We start from the raw sequence: 20,782 nt of genomic DNA, 5'->3' as shown, positions 1-20,782 counted from the left end.
AACTTTCCTCCAGAAGGTCTAATCTTTGTCCATGTGATGTCAGATGAAACAAAAATTGAGCTGTTTAGCTACAAGACCCAGCAATATGTTTGGAGGAGAAAAGGTAAGGCCTTTAATCACAGGAACACCATGGCTACCGTCAAGCATGGTGGTGGTAGTATTATGCTCTGGGCCTGTTTTGCTGCCAATGGAACTGGTGCTTTACAAGAGAGTGAAAGGGACAATAAAAAAGGAGGATGACCTCCAAATTCTTCAGGACAACCTAAAATAATCAGCCCGGAGGTTGGGTCTTGGACGCAGTTGGGTGTTCCAACAGGACAATGACCCCAAACACACGTCAAAAGTGGTAAAGGAATGGCTAAATCAGGCTAGAATTAAGGTTTTGGAATGGCCTTCCCAAAGTCCTGACTTAACTTGTAGACAATGCTGAAGAAACAAGTCCATGTCAGAAAACCAACACATTTAGCTGATTTGCATCAATTTTGTCAAGAGGAGTGGTCAAAAATTCAACCTGAAGCTTGTGGATGGCTACCAAAAGCGTCTTATTGCAGTGAAACTTGCCAAGGGACATGTAACCAAATATTAATATTGCTGTATGTATACTTTTGACCCAGCAGATTTGGTCACATTTTCAGTAGACCCATAATAAATTCATAAAAGAACCAAACTTCATGAATGTTTTTTGTGACCAACAAGAATGTGCTCCAATCACTCTATCACAAAAAAATAAGAGTTGTAGAAATGATTGGAAACTCAAGACAATCATGACATTATGTTCTTTACAAGTGTACCGGTATGTAAACTTTTGACCACGACTGTAAGTCTCCTCCTCATTCCCTGTCCTGCTCCAGCACACAGATTCTTACTCTCTGCAGCAGCAAAATCAAATACTTTATATTAATAAAGACATTCTTTGACAGACTTACTATCCGTCTATTGATTTTCTACTGTGTGTCCCTAATTCCTTGTTATTAGTTAGCTTAGAGGTCTCCAGACATTCTTTCCCTTTTCCTCATCTCCTCTTACTGCCGGCGTGTTTCTGTTTCACGGGAAATATTTCCTAACATCCATCCACGGATGTCGCGCGATAACGTTTCAGAATGCCATTTGGTTTTGTTTTAGGAATAAAAGATTTGCTGCACTCGAGACAAAGTCACGTGCATGTCTATGAGGGGCCGTTAGGGACATTATTCAGAATTACCTCTTACATACACTATTGAAATGCTCTCACATAAACAACTGAAATGTTTTTTCTCTCACACACACTACTGAAATTCTGAATAATGTCCCTAACGGCCCCTCATACATGTCCACCTGCTCACTCCAACCTTGTACTTGCTCCTCGAAACACAATGATCTTGGTACGCCTGCGTCCCGACTACAAGTAACAGCTTGCAAATAAATACACTTGTGGAAAACACAGCAGTTTCCAGTTTTTTTTTATATTGGACGTCAGTCCGATATCAGGGGGGAAAAAAAATTGTATCGGATGATATAGGCTTTTATCTAAAATCTCTGATACAAGCAGTCCTGCAGCGTGTTTACTTGTGCAAAGCTGCACAGCCAGTTTACATCTAAATATCCTCCAATAAGTACACAAGCTTGGTCTCTTCTTGCCTTTAATGAAGTATTTTACAAAAGGTTGTTTTAATGCAGAGGTGTCCAAACTTTTTGACTTGGGGGGCGCATTGGGCTTAAAAAATTGGGTCGGGGCCCGAAAGCAAAGCAAAGTAAATATATGTTTATGTGTATGTGTATGTGTGTATATATATATATATATATATATATATATATATATCAAGCCTATAAATATATGTAAATAGATAATATTATAATAATATAATGGATATTTATCCATCCATCCATCTTCTTCCGCTTATCCGAGGTCGGGTCGCGGGGGCAGCAGCCTAAGCAGGGAAGCCCAGACTTTCCTCTCCCCAGCCACTTCGTCCAGCTCTTCCTGTGGGACCCCGAGGCGTTCCCAGGCCAGCCGGGAGACATAGTCTTCCCAACGTGTCCTGGGTCTTCCCCGCGGCCTCCTACCGGTCGGACGTGCCCTAAACACCTCCCTAGGGAGGCGTTCGGGTGGCATCCTGACCAGATGCCCGAACCACCTCATCTGGCTCCTCTCGATGTGGAGGAGCAGCGGCTTTACTTTGAGCTCCTCCCGGATGGCAGAGCTTCTCACCCTATCTCTAAGGGAGAGCCCCGCCACCCGGCGGAGGAAACTCATTTCAGCCGCTTGTACCCGTGATCTTGTCCTTTCGGTCATAACCCAAAGCTCATGACCATAGGTGAGGATGGGAACGTAGATCGACCGGTAAATTGAGAGCTTTGCCTTCCGGCTCAGCTCCTTCTTCACCACAACGGATCGATACAGCGTCCGCATTACTGAAGACGCCGCACCGATCCGCCTGTCGATCTCACGATCCACTCTTCCCTCACTCGTGAACAAGACTCCGAGGTACTTGAACTCCTCCACTTGGGGCAAGATCTCCTCCCCAACCCGGAGATGGCACTCCACCCTTTTCCGGGCGAGAACCATGGACTCGGACTTGGAGGTGCTGATTCTCATCCCAGTAGTTCAACTGATTAAAAAGACCTTAATGTTTTTTTAATTAATCAGAAATATTAACTAAAATGCGCCAAACATGGATAAGTGAGAAGAGAGTGTTTTGCATTTTTCTCATCATCCCTTGTAATGGATTTAAATGGGTGTCATTTTTTTTATTATAATTTTTTTGTTGGTTGGACATTTTTATAATATCCACAGTTCAATGAACAGGTTATGTTATGTGTGACTATGTTTGTTGAATTTTTGTGTTGGTTGATTTTTGTTCTGCACCATGACTAGGGAAGGTTGGTTGGATTGGTTGCTACTTAAAAAGTGTAATTAATGGCTAACTCACTTTTATGGCCACAAAAAGTCTGGACTCAGACCACTGTGTATTTAAATGTGGTATAAAGTATATTTATATATGGTATGGATACACGCTCCAATTAAATTATTTGAAGGCGCTGGCGGGCCGTAGTTTGGACACTCCTTTATTAATGTGTTTTTTTGCTGATATCGACCAGTGTCAGATCAATATCGGAACCAAACACCCCTAATAATTTATGCTACTAGAGGCTAGCAGCTACACAACAGCTGAGCCCACAAACTAGTCGACATTTGTCAACATCAACAAGTATGAAATAATTATAGTTGCATGCATTACTTACACATTCAAAGTCTCCTAGGCATAATTTTAGAAAGTATCCAGTATCAAAGGTGTCCGCATCATTCAACTTACCACTTCATGTTGTTAATTCAATAAATTACTGTGACCACTAGGTGTCGCCAAAACACAAAGTAACACATAAGCTGCCATTTTTCTTTGAGTAATTTCATTTGATCAAACCTTTTCTAACATTTCACACTACAGAATGATACAAGTATGTAGTTTTATGCCATGAGGTTAGTGTTTTTCATACCTACTATTTTGTTTGACTAATTTCACTTGATCAAACATTTTCTAACATTCATGCAAAAATAATAAAAGTATGTAATAAGATTGATTTTGATATCGTATCGAATTACTATCGGTATCGGCCAACACTCAAGGCTCTAATATCTGTGTCTTACAGGAAGTGGAAAAAGTTGTATCGGGACACCCCTAATGTGGTACACGAACCCTGGTAAAAGAGGTCTGGTGACGCCCATGGAACAACTATACCACGCGTTACTTTGAACAATATTTTAGTTCAATGACATGTGAATGTTGTCTGTCTATCTGTGTTGGCCCTGCGATGAGGTGGCGACTTGTCCAGGGTGTACCCCGCCTTCCGCCCGATTGTAGCTGAGATAGGCTCCAGCGACCCCAAAGGGAATAAGCGGTAGAAAATGGATGGATGGATGGACATTTAAAAAACAATTACTGCATAACATAAATGACTCTTCATATTCGAACAAGATGATTCTGATTCTGAATAACAGATCAAGTTACAAGTAACGTTCTTGTTTTGTGCTCCACAGTCCTGTCCATGCAAAAACAGCTGTCAGGTAAGTGTAAAGGCAGAACAGTGCCCCCTTTTGACAGCCAATGGAATTACACACCAAACTATGACTGGTGCATGCCTGTCAACGTTCCAGGTTTTCCAGGAAATCCCATTTTTTTGTCCTTTTTACCCGACGTCTTCCAAACCCCCCGAACAACATTTCTAGTGTTACTCGAGAGCTTTACCTTATAGATAGAGATCAACATAACATTGTTTCATCGACCATGGGAAAGAAGAAAGTAAGTGTTAAGAAGAGGCGGTTGATATTCAATGAATTAAAGAAAGAAATCATCAAAAACATGGCCGAGCATGGCGCCAACTTGGCAAAGCAATTTGAACGTATCACTGCTCGTCTGCACCATACTGAAGCAGAATGAGTCTAACCCCGGCCAAAAATGTTAAAATAATATCTCCACGGCGGAAAATATGAAAAAGCTGCTGATGGTGTGTTTGACAGAGAAGCAGCTGGAAGGAGGTACCGTATAATTCTACTTTCGAGGTAAATGCTACAAAGTACATTACTTCATAAAACTACTGTAGTTTGTTTGTACTAGGGTTGTACGGTATACCAGTATTAGTATAGTACCGTGATACTAATGAATCATATTCGGTACTATACCGCCTCTGAAAAGTACACCGGTCTTCTTTCTTCTAAAAAAAGATGTATATTATGTTTATAAACTCAGGAAATATGTCCCTGCACACAAGTACTTTGACTATGACCAATGTATGATCCTGTAACGACTTGGTATCGGATTGATACCCAAATGTGTGGTATCATCCAAAACTAATGTAAAGTATCAAACAACAGAAGAATAAGTGATTATTACATTTTAACAGAAGTGTAGATAGAACATGTTAAAAGAGAAAGTAAGCAGATATTAACAGTAAATGAACAAGTATATTAATAATCGCTTTTTACAGTTTGTCCCTCATAATGTTGACAAAAAAATAGATTGATAAATGACACAATGTTACTGCATACGTCAGCAGACTAAATTAGGAGCCTTTGTTTGCTTACTTACTAATAAAAGACAAGTTGTCTTGTATGTTCACTATTTTATTTAAGGACTAAATTGCGATAAGAAACATATGTTTAATGTACAGTAAGATTTTTTGTTCAAATAAAGGCAATAAAGCAATTTTTTGTGGTACCCTTTATTTAGAAAAGTATCGAAATCATTACCAAAATATAACAAGTTCGTACTACATTCTATTGTATTTTTTGTACAATATTGCTTACCTAAAAGTTAGTTTTTCTTTTTAAAAGACCTTTAAAGGCCTACTGAAACCCACTACTACCGACCACGCAGTCTGATAGTTTATATATCAATGATGAAATCTTAACATTGCAACACATGCCAATACGGCCGGGTTAGTTTACTAAAGTGCAATTTTAAATTTCGCGTGAAATATCCTGCTGAAAACGTCTCGGTATGATGACGTCAGCGTGTGACGTCACGGATTGTAGAGGACATTTTGGGACAGCATGGTGGCCAGCTATTAAGTCGTCTGTTTTCATTGCAAAAATCCACAGTATTCTGGACATCTGTGCTGGTGAATCTTTTGCAATTTGTTCAATGAACAATGGAGACAGCAAAGAAGAAAGCTGTAGGTGGGAAGCGGTGTATTGCGGCCGGCTGCAGCAACACAAACACAGCCGGTGTTTCATTGTTTACATTCCCGGAAGATGACACTCAAGCTTTACCATTGGCCTGTGGAGAACTGGGACAACAGAGTCTCTTACCAGGAGGACTTTGAGTTGGATACGCAGACACGGTACCGTGAGTACGCATGCAGCTGCGGCTTCCAAACATTTGATCGCTTGCCCGTACGTGCGTGCCGCTATGTGCATGTCACGTACGTAACTTTGGGGAGTTTGGGGAAATATATGTGCTGTATGAACTTTGGGGAGGTGAACGGTACCTTGGGCTGTGGGATTGAGTGTGTTGTGCAGGTGTTTGAGTTGTATTGGCGGGTTATATGGACGGGAGGGGGGAGGTGTTTGTTATGCGGGATTAATTTGTGGCATATTAAATATAAGCCTGGTTGTGTTGTGGCTAATAGAGTATTGTGTTTATTTACTGTTTTTGTCATTCCCAGCTGAATATCAGGTCCCACCCGCCTCTCACAGCATCTTCCCTATCTGAATCGCTCCCACTGCCCTCTAGTCCTTCACTCTCACTTTCCTCATCCACAAATCTTTCATCCTCGCTCAAATGAATGGGGAAATCGTCACTTTCTCGGTCCGAATCGCTCTCGCTGCTGGTGGCCATGATTGTAAACAATGTGCAGATGTGAGGAGCTCCACAACCTGTGACGTCACGCTACTCGTCTGCTACTTACGGTACAGGCAAGGCTTTTTTATCAGTGACCAAAAGTTGCGAACTTTATCGTCGATGTTCTCTACTAAATCCTTTCAGCAAAAATATGGCAATATGGCGAAATGATCAAGTATGACACATAGAATGGACCTGCTATCCCCGTTTAAATAAGAAAATCGCATTTCAGTAGGCCTTTAATTGTGCTGTTTTGGGGGTGGTCCAAGCACCGATTCAATTGATTCCAATTCATTTCATCGGGGAGAAACTGATTGGACATACAAGTGTTTTGAGTTAAGAGCTCTGTCACAGAACCAATTAAGGTCATAATTGAGTTTCTACTGCACTCCCCCCAAAAAAACATCCAATTCCTGGAAGCCACACCCCCTAGTTGTTTGCCCCTGCTTCTGAAATCCACATGGTCCTAGGCACCCCCTCCAAACAACAAGGTGACGTCACAGGCGATGATGATGATGATTCCAATGCAAATAAAAAGTGGCACATGAACTACCTGAGGATTGACAGAGCTGCCACTGCATCACTGCGTGTATACGCACACGCACCCACTCACACGCACACGCACTACGTGCTGAACGTTAATCCACTGGCCACATGTCCCACTTTGACGCTTCACACTCGTCCAGCAGCAGCAGGTAGGTGCGATCCTTCTCACTTTATATGATGATATTGATTATTTTCCAAAAAATGTGCTTAATGTTCACCATCCATGGATTTATCAAGCATTTTTTTTCCAGAACAGAGTTTTTGTCGTGTTTTTTTCCTCCCCCCCATTGGCTTCTCATTGTGAATAAGACTTTTCCATCACAGAGAAATAATATATTCTCTCCGTGGAGTGTCCCATTCAAATGCAATGTAGTGAGTAAATAGAGTAAAAACACACAATGGTTTGTCAATTATAGATCAAATAAAAAGATGATAAGTAAATAAATATGCATTTTCCTTTACCATAAAAGACGGAAAAATGACAGTGATCATTGAATTAGGACTGATCATTTTGATTAGGAAAATATATATATTATATTGGTCAAAATGATAGATGTCTATTATAGTACAACAAGTAGTATTGTTAATATTATTATTAACACTGTTAGCATTAATATTGTTATTTTTTTGCTGTTATTATAACCTTGTTTTTCCTCCCAAACTATTAGGATAAATAGGATGGTTCAATAATATGCAGATAAATATTATTGTTAAAATTATGATTAACATTATTAGTTTTGTTATATCTTTCACCATTATTATTACATGTTTCTGATAAATGGGACAACCCCTTTGAGTAATTATTATTATTAGATAGGTATATTTTTTATTCTATGTTGTTGCAATTCAGGTGTTTACATACACCAACAGAAGTAAAACGCACTGAAAAGTTTTTTTTTTTTTTTTTTACTATCATTATAAAATATGAATTAATCCCAAGCCAGGATATATAGGAGGGATATATATACATACACATATATACATACATGTGTGTGTGCGTGCGTGCGTGCACGCGTGTGTGTGCGTGTGTGTGTGTGTGTGTGAGTGTGTGTGTGTGTGTGTGTGTGTGTGTGTATTCAGATAAATATTATTGTTAACATTATTATTGTTATTATGATTATTATTATTATTTTAACATTATTAATACATTTTTATTCATCCCAAGCATGGATAAATGGGAGGGTTGTATCCCCATCCATCCATCTTCTATATTCAGATAATAGTATTAACATAATTATAAATTATTGTTATTTTTTACCTTTTTATTCATCCCAAACCAGAATGGGAAGTTTATATATATATATATAAAATAATATATATATAATATATGTTCCGAACAATTTATCATTGTTCAGAATTGATAAAAGGGTAATAATAATAACAAAAAATATCAATAATTAGTAATTATGTTAATAATAATTATCTGCATATATATATATATATATATATATATATATGTATATGTATATGTATATGTATATATATATATATATGTATATGTGTATATATATATACAGTATATGTGTGTATATATACAGTATATGTGTATATATATGTATATATATATATATATATATATATATATATATATATATATATATATATATATATATATGTGTGTAAATATATATGTATATACGTATATCTATATTGTATATATATATGTCTATATATATTTATATGTATGTATATTCATGTGTATATATATATATATATATATATATATATATATATAGTTATTATTATTACACTTTTATCCATTCAGAACCATGATAAATTGGAGGGTTTTTTTTTTCATACATGCCAATCATTATTGTTGACATTATTATTAATACTGTTACCATTATTATTATTTACTATTATTGTAACATTTTTCTGGATAAATGGGAGGGTTATATGCAACCCCCTACAGTAAAAGCTGACATACAACAACACCATGATATGTATTTAATCATGATATAGGGTAATAGTGTTAAGCATGCAGCAATGGATGATCATAGCACTTACCAGTCAGACTGCTATACCCGCTCACAGTCTTGAGGGAGCATGTTTGGACAGCCTACTCTCCCACCAGGTGCACCTCAGCCCGCAGAGATGGAAGACTCCAGCAGCGGCTGCGACACGGAGCTCACGTCAGCACCCGTGACCCACCAGGAGAACGACACGGGCACCGTCTTCGAGGTGGCGCTCCACAACGTCTCCTCCGAGCGCAACCCCCAGTTTGAGGGCGTGGAGCTTCTGCAGTCCTTCAGGCTGCTCATCATCCCCTGCTACGCCCTGGTGGCCCTGGTGGGCGTCTTCGGCAACTACCTGCTCCTGTACGTCATCTGCCGCACCCGCAAGATGCACAACGTCACCAACTTTTTCATCGGGAACTTGGCCTTCTCCGACATGCTGATGTGCGCCACGTGCGTCCCCTTCACCCTGGCCTACGCGTTCAACCCCCGCGGGTGGGTGTTCGGCCGCTTCATGTGCTACCTGGTGTACCTCATCCAGCCGGTGACGGTCTACGTGTCCGTCTTCACCCTCACCGCCATCGGGGTGGACAGGTGAGTCCTTGACAAATAATTGCTCTTTACATGGCGGTAAAGATGGGAGGCTTTCAGCTTGCAGCTATTTTTTGTTAAGACGAGCACATCATTTCACGCCATATGAAAGTACAGTGTTTATCCGGCATAGGAAATGGCTTCAAATTGCTGTGTTGGATGTAAAAACATAATGTTCTTTCTCACATGTGGGGTTCAAACTGCAAACTAGAAATGTGCAGTGTTTTGTACTCATGCTGTATTATAAAGCCAACATTTTGTTATTTTTTTCCTTTTCCTTTGTGTGCTGCATATTTCCATATTTATCATTATGAGCTTGACGGCACGTAGGTGGATGGGACACAAGTGTGAGTACACCCAGACTCTTCTTTTAACGGGCAAATAACGCGTCCTTTTTGACTCTCAGGCCGTAATGTAGCGTGGTAAAATGTGGCTCTGTTCAGTAGTTACCGATGAGCCACAAGAGGTAAAATAGCGAGCAGAAATGGACAAAGAAAGGGTACATTGTGGCTATATCAGTTCCAAATCCATAAGAAGTTGTTCTCCGGACAAGACAAGACTATTTTTGCCGTAAGCTGTGTGAGCTGGACGGTGGAGCCTCACTTCCGTATTCAGATTACAATTAAAGGGGATCTGCACTTCTTTGGAATTTAGCCTGCCGTTCACAATCATTATGAGGGACAAGAAGACAAAATGTTCTTGTTTTTTTTTGTGCATTCTACCATGTAAAATTGGCTCGTTCTAGGTGGCTAACAATGCAGCTAATGGGAGCAATCAATTCTACCTCTAAATCACTTTAAAAATGGATTACAAAAATGACAACAATACTTCATTTATTTTACCCGTATAACAACCAAGCTGTAGCGAATTTGTTATTGTATAAGCGAACACTGAGCAACAATTTTTCTATCAGCGTGCTTCGGTATTAGCCATAAAAGCTAACTACGCATCCTTGACAACCCTCCCGAATTTTCCGGGAGACTCCCGAATTTCAGGGCCTCTCCTGAAAATCTCCCGGGACAACGATTCTCCCGAATTTCTCCCGATTTCTAGCCAGACTTAAGGCACGCCCCCTCCAGGTCCGTGTGGACCTGAGTGAGGACAGCCTGTCGTCACGTCCGCTTGGCCAACCAAAAAGTTTTTGGTTGGCCAACGGTTTACGTTGTATTGCGCACCCTGACGGCAAGTGTGGGAGTCGGTTCTGAAGTATGAAGTAAAGAGACGTAACTTCATCACCTCGGCTGGTTATTGACTCCAACCCAGAATATTACACTGCCCATACCTATGCTCCTTCAAAGGCTGTGCTACTGGCTGCAAAGCATTGCACTTTCAAATACAACAATGAGTAGAGAGGAGTGTTATGTGTGTATATGTGTAAATAAATGAACACTGAAATTCAAGTATTTATTTTATTTATATGTATATATATATAATAAAATACATACATATATACATATATATATATATATATATATATATATATATATATATATATATATATATATATATATATATATATATATATATATATAATAAAATACATATATATATACATTCACTGAAAGTCAAGTATTTATTTTATATATATATATATACATATATATATATATATATATATATATATATATATATATATATATATGGGATGTCCGATAATTGCTTTTTGCCGATATCCGATATTCCGATATTGTCCAACTCTTTAATTACCGATACCGATATCAACCGATATATACAGTCGTGGAATTAACACATTATTATGCCTAATTTGGACAACCAGGTATGGTGAAGATAAGGCACTTTTAAGAAAAATTAATAAAAGAAAATAAGATAAATAAATAAATAAAAATTTCTTGAGTAAAAAAAGAAAGTAAAACAATATAAAAACAGTAACATTGAAACTAGTAATTAATGAAAATTAGTCAAATTAACTGTATTGATATATATTGATATATAATGTAGGAACCAGAATATTAATAACAGAAAGAAACAACCCTTTTGTGTGGATGAGTGTGAATGAGTGTAAATGGGGGAGGGGTTTTTTTGGGGTTGGTGCACTAATTGTAACTGTATCTTGTGTTTTTTATGTTGATTTAATAAAAAAAAACAAAAAAACAATACCGATAATTAAAAAAAAAACGATACCGATAATTTCCGATCTTACATTTTAACGCATTTATCGGCATCTCTAATATATATATATATATATATATATGTATATATATATATAAGAAATACTTGAATTTCAGTGAATTCTAGCTATAGATATACTCCTCCCCCCTTAACCCCGCCCCCGGCCCCGCCTACCCCTACCACGCCCACCTCAACCCCACCCCCCAAATCTCCCGAATTTGGAGGTCTCAAGGTTGGCAAGTATGTAACTACGGCAAGAAATAAGCTCGCTTCTACAACGACACGAAACAGGTTTCAGTTTGTAATGGACAACACTGCGATACGACACCAATCTGTACTGACTGAAAAACATCAACAATCGTATTACAGTATCTGTAAAGTATTAGCCCACCATTCATGTTTTGTTTGTACACGGCTGAGCTCGCCAGATAGCGTATGTACTGTAGTTGTACTAACACGCATAGCGAGCTGCGAGTACCATGATCGATATTAAAGTGACTCACTCAATGGACAGTTGTTCGCCTGGTCCACCTGACAGGGGAAGTTTCCTGGTAACAAACAACGAAGAATTAATTCTAATTAGAGATGTCCGATAATGGCTTTTTTGACGATATCCGATATTCCGATATTGTCCAACTCTTAATTACCGATTCCGATATCAACCGATACCGATATATACAGTCGTGGAATTAACACATTATTATGCCTAATTTTGTTGTGATGCCCCGCTGGATGCATTAAACAATGTAACAAGGTTTTCCAAAAATAAATCAACTCAAGTTATGGAAAAAAAATGCCAACACGGCACTGCCATATTTATTATTGAAGTCACAAAGTGCATTATTTTTTTTAACATGCCTCAAAACAGCAGCTTGGAATTTGGGACATGCTCTCCCTGAGAGAGCATGAGGAGGTTGAGGTGGGGGGTGGTAGCGGGGGAGTATATTGTAGCGTCCCAGAAGAGTTAGTGCTGCAAGGGGTTCTGGGTATTTGTTCTGTTGTGTTTATGTTGTGTTACGGTGCGGATGTTCTCCCGAAATGTGTTTGTCATTCTTGTTTGGTGTGGGTTCACAGTGTGGCGCATATTTGTAACAGTGTTAAAGTTGTTTATACGGCCACCCTTAGTGTGACCTGTATGGCTGTTTCACTTGTGTGTGTGAAAAGCCGTAGATATTTTGTGATTGGGCCGGCACGCAAAGGCAGTGCCTTTAAGGTTTATTGCCGCTCTGTACTTCTCCCTACGTCCGTGTACACAGCGGCATTTTAAAAAGTCATAAATTTTACTTTTTGAAACCGATACCGATAATTTCCGATATTACATTTTAAAGCATTTATCGGCCGATACTATTGGCAGTCCGATATTATCAGACATCCCTAATTCTAATAAAGATTAAATCATTTGTGTGGCTCTCATTGGTTTTCTAATTAAGGCATTGACTTGGATTGTTGATTGCACCATGCACCAAATTGATACATTTAATAAAAATAAAAAAAAGTGCAGCACATGGATTGTGTAATACCTTTTTGTGTAAATGTAAAATGTGTCAAGGTTTATTACCAAATACTGCAGACTATTACAAATGGTGGCGTTATTACATAAGGTGAAGGTGATTAACACTATTTAATATTACACCATAATTACATAATGCATTGTTTCAGGCCGTAAGCATAACACCAACTGATGATGGGAATGTAAGTCATTTTTTTTGCATTTAACTTAAAAAGCATAACAGTTAGCCTTTAACAAAAAAACACACACAAAAACATTGTTTCTTACATGCAACTTGAAGCCATTTGTTTTGCCAGATAAATACAGTAGCGCAAAATTATATACACAATTAGCTCTTACCTCAAAACATTTTTAAGTTGGGGCAATCTGAAGTTGGGGTACCTCTGTAATTCCAGGTGAACTATATACACTAAAAAACATATATTTATGTGGTGAGCAAGTCAAAATCAATAAAATAAGCAATAATCACGGTTATACTGGTTACCCTAAAGTATATAAGGGCTGCAGAGCTTGCGCTGAGCGCAGGGACTGACAGGCTTCACAGTGTCTTGGCTGAATGATAGATAGATAGATAGATAGATAGATAGATGGATAGATAGATAGATAGATAGATAGATAGATAGATAGATAGATAGATAGATAGATAGATAGATAGATAGATAGATAGATAGATAGATAGATAGTACTTTATTGATTCATTCAGGAGGGTTCCCTCAGGAAAATTCAAAAAAAAAAAAAAAAAAACTGGTATCGGACACCTCGGTCTCCTTAGACGCATTCGCTCATTCATGCAGACTGGACCGAGAGTTAGTCGGCTCTCTTGGTTGCTTTGTTGGGTCCGCTCCTGTCTATGGCCATGATGGCGTGGAACACCGCAGAGGCCACCACACTGTGTATGTTTTTTGTTGTTGTTGTCTTTGTTTTACTTTTATAGCTTTATGTAGAAATAAATGTCTGGTTACATCAGCTCTGCTCTTTTAATGATGTCCTTTGTGTTATTTGATGTTTCCCTCTTTACGCACATGTTTATGTGTGCTATGGCTATGAGGTTTTGGTAACACTTTAGTATGGGGAACATATTCTAAGTAACAAAGACTTAATTTAGTTATTTGGACACTAGGGGAACATATTCTAAGTAAAAAAGACTTCATTTAGAGTTATTTGGTTAGGGTTAGAGGGTTAGGGCAGGGGTCGGCAACCCGCGGCTCTAGAGCCGCATGCGGCTCTTTAGCGCCGCCCTAGTGGCTCTCTGGAACTTTTTCAAAAATGTAAGAATAATAGAAAAAGATGAGGGGGAAAAAATAATAATTTTGTTTTAATATGGTTTCTGTAGGAGGACAACCATGACACAAACCTCCCTAATTGTTATAAAGCACACTGTTTATATTAAACATGCTTCCATACTTGCCAACCTTGATACCTCCGATATCGGGAGGTGGGGGTGGGGGCGTGGTCGGGGGTGGGGCGGGGGCGTGGTTGGGGGCGTGGTTAAGATATATATATATAAGAAATACTTGACTTTCAGTGAATTCTAGCTATATATATATATTTTATTACATATATATATATATATATATATATACATATATATATATATATATATATATATATATATATATATATATATATATATATATATATATAAATAAAAGAAATACTTGAATTTCAGTGTTCATTTATTTACACATTTACACACACACATAACACTCATCTATACTCATTGTTGAGTTAAGGGTTGAATTGTCCATCCTTGTTCTGTTCTCTGTCACTATTTCAGAACACACATATTATACAAATATACATTATAAAATCAATAAGAAAATGGGAGCTCTAATTTGGGAGTCTGAATTAGGATCAGAAGTTCCTATATAAACATTGCGCACTCACGTCGCCTTTTTGTATTGATTACTGCAGCTGTGCACTGGATTCATTCACAAATACAAACTACAACTCACAAACACTTTACAGTTAGGCTCCACCATCAGAATGTGTACTTAAACTTATAAATATCACATGGATATTATTCAGTGAGTTGATTCACCAAAACTAACCTGTTATACAGGAGGAAAAAGCACACAGGACGTTTCAATTGTTCACAAACTGGTCGCTCTCATCAGAATGACAAGACACTTCCGGTCTGCAGGTGATAACATTCAATTGGGAAGAAACGCCCTACTGCCCCCTACTGACCAATGTGAATACTGATAAATGTGTAATGACAGCTCCAAAAACGAATTCAAACCACAAAATAAAATAAATAAATCAACACAAAAATGTGACACATTATGGGTGGGTCACATATGCATGTACAGTAGATGGCAGTATTGTCCTATTTAAAAGTGTCACAACATTGCTGTTTACGGCAGACGAACTGCTTTACGGTAGACGAAAACTTGACTGCTGTTGCTGTGTGTTGTTGCCGCGCTGGGAGGACGTTAATGAAACTGCCTAACAATAAACCCACATAAGAAACCAAGAACTCGCCCTCCATCATTAGCTGTTTATATTGTGGGAAAGCGGACGTGTGAACAGGCTGTCAACACGTCACTCAGGTCCACATGGAGCTGGAGGGAGCGTGGCCTCCAGCTCCGCCTGAATTTTGGGAGATTTTCGGGAGAAAATTTGTCCCGGGAGGTTTTCGGGAGAGGCGCTGAATTTCGGGAGTCTCCCGGAAAATCCGGGAGGGTTGGCAAGTATGCATGCTTCACTGATTCGAGTATTTGGCGAACGCCGTTGTGTCCTACTAATTTTGGCGGTCCTTGAACTCACCTTAGTTTGTTTACATGTATAACGTTCTCCGACTTTCTAGGACGTGTTTTATGCCACTTCTTTTTCTGTCTCATTTTGTCCACCAAACTTTAAACGTTGTGTGAGTTTTGTTGATGTTATTGACTTGTGTGGAGTGCTAATCAGACATATTTGGTCACTGCATGACTGCAAGCTAATCGATGCTAACATGCGATTTAGGCTAGCTATATGTACATATTGCATCATTATGCCTCATTTGTAGGTATATTTGAGGTCATTTACTTTCCTTTAAGTCCTCTTAATTCAATTTATATCTCATGACACACTATCTGTATGTAATATGGCTTTTAATTTTTTGAGGCTCCAGACAAATTTGTTTTTGTATTTTTGGTTCAATATGGCTCTTTTCACATTTTGGGTTGCCGACCCCTGGCTTAGGGTTAGTGATGGTGAATATGTTACCCATACTAAAGTGTTACCGGCTTACTGGTTGTATAATAAGGCCACGCAGAATAAGGCATTAATAAGTACTTAATAATGACTACCCTATTTTTCGGACTATAAGTCGCAGTTTTTTTCATAGTTTGGCCCGGGGTGCGACTTCTACTCAGGAGCGACTTATGTGTGAAATTATTAACACATTACCGTAAAATATCAAATAATATTATTTAGCTCATTCACGTAAGAGACTAGACCAGGGGTCACCAACACGGTGCCCACGGGCACCAGGTAGCCCGTAAGGACCAGATGAGTAGCCCGCTTGCCTGTTCTAAAAATAGCTCAAATAGCTGCACTTACCAGTGAGCTGCCTTTATTTTTTAAATTGTATTAATTTACTAGCAAGCTGGTCTCGCTTTGCTCGACATTTTTAATTCTAAGAGAGACAAAACTCAAATAGAATTTGAAAATCCAAGAAAATATTTTAAAGACTTGGTCTTCACTAACTGACAAAGAAACAGATAACAGATTCGGTGTCCAGTTCAAAGTGTGACATGATTTATTTAAAAATTTGAGAGTTGACTTTTGTATTTTACATGAGTTATTATTTGTACAAACATGGTGCAAAGTAATTCATGATTTGTTAAAATGGGATATTGTGAGACTGACAAGACTGTCTTAGAAGTGATCATTTAAAAATGTTCAATTTGAAAAATGTGCACTTAGAGAAAATATAAAAATAAAGTGTTGCATATTGATATTTATCTGTTTCTATATATATTTATTGTGGGACAAAGATTTATCCACAAAGATAAATATCATTAATTATTAATAATAACAGAGTTAAAGGTCAATTGAGCAAATTGGCTATTTCTGGCACATTATTTAAGTATGTATCAAACTGGTAGCCCTTTGCATTAATCAGTACCCAAGAAGTAGCTCTTGGTTTCAAAAAGGTTGGTGACCCCTGGACTACACGTATAAGATTTCATGGGATTTAGCGATTAGGAGTGACAGATTGTTTGGTAAACGTATAGCATGTTCTATATGTTATAGTTATTTGAATGACTCTTACCATAATATGTTACATTAACATACCAGGCACGTTCTCAGTTGGTTATTTATGCCTCATATAACGTACACTTATTCAGCCTGTTGTTCACTATTCTTTATTTATTTTAAATTGCCTTTCAAATGTCTATTCTTGCTGTTGGGTTTTATCAAATAAATTTTCCCCCAAAAATGCGACTTATATATGTTTTTTTCCTTCTTTATTATGCATTTTCGGCCGGTGAGACTTACACTCCGGAGCGACTTATACTCCGAAAAATGCGGTAATTAAGAGTTAATATGTTACTAATTTGCATGCTAATAAGCAACTAATTAATGGTGAATATGTTCCCCATACTAAAGTGTTACAGAGTTTTGTTTTTTTCCCTTGGCCTCAGTCTGGACCCCCTCTCCAGGGCCCTGGCTTAGACTGAATATTTCCCCTTTCCCCCCAGCGTTTACCTGTTTCTCACCTTTTGTGTAAGGGTGCCAGAAGTTGTCAGACCCGTCAGCGATCCTGTACTGTCTCCCTGTAATGTTTGTCTTAAGGGATGAATAAAATATTTCTGATATCTAAGTTTCATTTGAAATGCGAGTTGTATTTCACCCGTCAGTGAGATGCTTTATTTAAAAAAGCAACTTGTCGATCAAGGCCTCTCCTCTTTCCAACAGGTACTACGCCACAGTGCATCCGCTGAAAAAGCGCATCTCCATCCTGGCATGCACCTACCTGCTGTCCGCCATCTGGCTGCTGTCCTGCGCCCTGGTGGCTCCAGCAGTGGCTCACACCTACCACGTGGAGTTCCAAAACGAGGGCTTCACCATCTGCGAGGAGTTCTGGATGGGCCAGGAGAGCGAGCGTCTGGCGTACGCGTACAGCACGCTCTTCATCACCTACGTGCTGCCTCTGTCTGCGCTCTGCATCTCCTACCTTTGCATATCTGTCAAACTGAGGAACTGCGTGGTGCCAGGCTACCACACCCAGAGCCAGGCCGAGGCGCAGCGCGCGCGCAAACGCAAGACCTTCCGCCTGGTGAGCCTGGTGGTGGCCGCTTTCGGCATCTGCTGGATGCCCATCAGCGTGTTCAACGTGCTGCGTGACATTGACATCGACCTTATTGATAAGCGCTACTTCCTGCTCATCCAGCTGCTGTGTCACCTGTGCGCCATGAGCTCGTCCTGCTGCAACCCCTTCCTGTACGCCTGGCTCCACGACCGCTTTCGCGCCGAGCTTCGCAAAAAGATCGCGCTCCGCCGTCGTGTTGGCGTCGCCGCCAACAACGGCGCCACCGCCAGCGTGGTGCTGTGAAGGACTCTTAGCGCGCACATAAGGTTTGTAATCACACTTGAAGGAGGATCACAGTGGGCCTCGATTTAGGAAATGTATTGGTTCTTCAACGCAGTTGGCAAACAGAATAGTTTGTATAGTGAAACAATCTAAACATAATCCAGGGCTGTCAACATTTTAGCTCAGGGGCCGCATGGAGGAACATCTATTGCCACCTGGATAAACCATGGCATTAAAACTTAAAAATAAAGACAACTTCAGATTGTTTTCTTTGTCCTACTTTGGCCAAAAATGGAACAAGTGCATTCTGAAAATGTACATTGTGTACAATAAATAACCCTCTTGGCAAAACACTTCAAGTTACCGTATTTTTCGGAGTATAAGTCGCACCGGAGTATAAGTCGCACCGGCCGAAAATGCATAATAAAGAAGGAAAAAAAAACATACATAAGTCGCATTTTTTGGGGAAATTTATTTGATAAAACCCAACACCAAGAATAGACATTTGAAAGGCAATTTAAAATAAATAAAGAATAGTGAACAACAGGCTGAATAAGTGTACGTTATATGAGGCATAAATAACCAACTGAGAATGTGCCTGGTATGTTAACGTAACATATTATGGTAAGAGTCATTCAAATAACTATAACATATAGAACATGCTATACGTTTACCAAACAATCTGTCACCCCTAATTGTAAATCCCATGAAATCTTATACGTCTAGTCTCTTACGTGAATGAGCTAAATAATATTATTTGATATTTTACGGTAATGTGTTAATAATTTCACACATAAGTCGCTCCTGAGTATAAGTCGCACCCCCGGCCAAACTATGAAAAAAAACTGCGACTTATAGTCCGAAAAATACGGTATGTATATATATATATATATATATATATATATATATATATGTGTTTTTGTTTTTTTTAACCCATTGCGGCCCCAGGGCCAAAAAGTTTGGGCACCCCTGCACTAGAGGATGTATAGAAGCGCCTTTCTTTACAGTGGCTTGGTCTCCCCTTTGATGGGCAGCATGGTGAGCGAGGGGTTAGTGCGTCTGCCTCACAATAAGAAGGTCCTGCGTTCGATCCTGCGCTCAGGATCTTTCTGTGTAGAGTTTGCATGTTCTCCCCGTGACTGCGTGGGTACTCCGGCTTCCTCCCACCTCCAAAGACATGCACCTGGGGATAGGTTGATTGGCAACACTAAATTGGCCCTATTATATTACTGTAAATGGAAAAACAGTAATGCTGTTTTTATGGTAAAAACAAAAAAGATAGGCAGCTCATTTGCAAGAATTTTACTGTAAAATTCACATTTGTTTTTTTACTGGAAAATAAAAAACTGCAATTTTACAGTAAAATTTTGGCACCTGAGCTGCCAGTTTGTTTGGGGATTTTTTTTAACCGCAAATCGACAACTGTAGATTTTTCGGTGTATTACTGTAAATGCCAAAACGGCACCACAGTTTATTACAGTAAAAAAAGTACTTTTTTTAATTTAGAGAAAAATGCTGTAAAAACCACAGTAAATTTCACAATATTACCATGAAATATATTGCTACTTTTTACATTGCACACTTTGATGGATAACTTGCTTTGAAATAATTTTTATTAGTATTTATTTTGCATAATTACACAATCTTTAAGTTAACATAATTTGCGATTACATGGAGTACATATATTTTATATATATTTAGTAAGACAAGTTACAGTACTTTTTGATACATATTATTTCCAGGCTTTCGAGGGTCAAATAAAATGAAGTGGCGGGCCACATCTGGCCCCCGGGCCTTGAGTTAGACACCTGTGCTTTAAGCACTTCCTGTTTAGGATTCTCATGTCGGGCAGTTCACCATTAAAATGTTTGGAAAAGCAACAGAGTGTTTCCTCAAACCACCATTGGTGAAATCCGCAACAGCCACAACACATTCATTTATCATCATTCAAAAATGACAAATATAAACAAAACAATTATCAAAATAACAATAGCCAGAATAATTTCTACAAAACTAAAAACTTAACCAATTTGAACATGGTAGATTTAAGCATAAAATAAATAGAAAAAACTTTACAAATGTAGAAACATAACTTTTTACAATGGAGTTCAGGGTGCACATCGTGCATTTAACCAATTGCAAGCGCTGCATGGAACTTTAACTGATGACTTAAGTCTTTGCATCTTACGTTTCGTTATTTTATACGTTG

At 38.7% G+C, this 20,782-nt stretch overlaps 1 protein-coding gene across 1 annotated transcript; it reads left to right on the top strand.

The window, feature by feature from the left end:
* Nucleotides 1-354: 354 nt before the first annotated feature.
* Nucleotides 355-19,158, top strand: prlhr2a (prolactin releasing hormone receptor 2a). Its single transcript, XM_061985790.2, has 4 exons — nt 355-367; nt 421-444; nt 9,001-9,412; nt 17,958-19,158. The coding sequence occupies exons 1-4, from the start codon at nt 355-357 to the stop codon at nt 18,592-18,594; spliced, it is 1,086 nt and encodes a 361-aa protein (XP_061841774.2). The 3' UTR covers nt 18,595-19,158.
* The last annotated feature ends 1,624 nt before the right edge of the window (nt 19,159-20,782 follow it).

The sequence above is a fragment of the Nerophis lumbriciformis genome, linkage group LG12 (genome assembly GCF_033978685.3).
Source record: "Nerophis lumbriciformis linkage group LG12, RoL_Nlum_v2.1, whole genome shotgun sequence".
Lineage (NCBI taxonomy): Eukaryota > Metazoa > Chordata > Actinopteri > Syngnathiformes > Syngnathidae > Nerophis > Nerophis lumbriciformis.
The sequence above is the reverse complement of the archived record's forward strand: the minus strand, read 5'-3'. Positions and strand labels throughout refer to the sequence as shown.

Excerpts from the sequence above, each read along its gene's own strand:
- prlhr2a (XM_061985790.2), top strand. Across the intron at positions 445-9,000 it reads TGCTGAAGAAACAAGTCCAT|CACCCGTGACCCACCAGGAG; the intron begins GTCAGAAAACCA and ends AGCTCACGTCAG. Across the intron at positions 9,413-17,957 it reads ACCGCCATCGGGGTGGACAG|GTACTACGCCACAGTGCATC; the intron begins GTGAGTCCTTGA and ends TCTTTCCAACAG.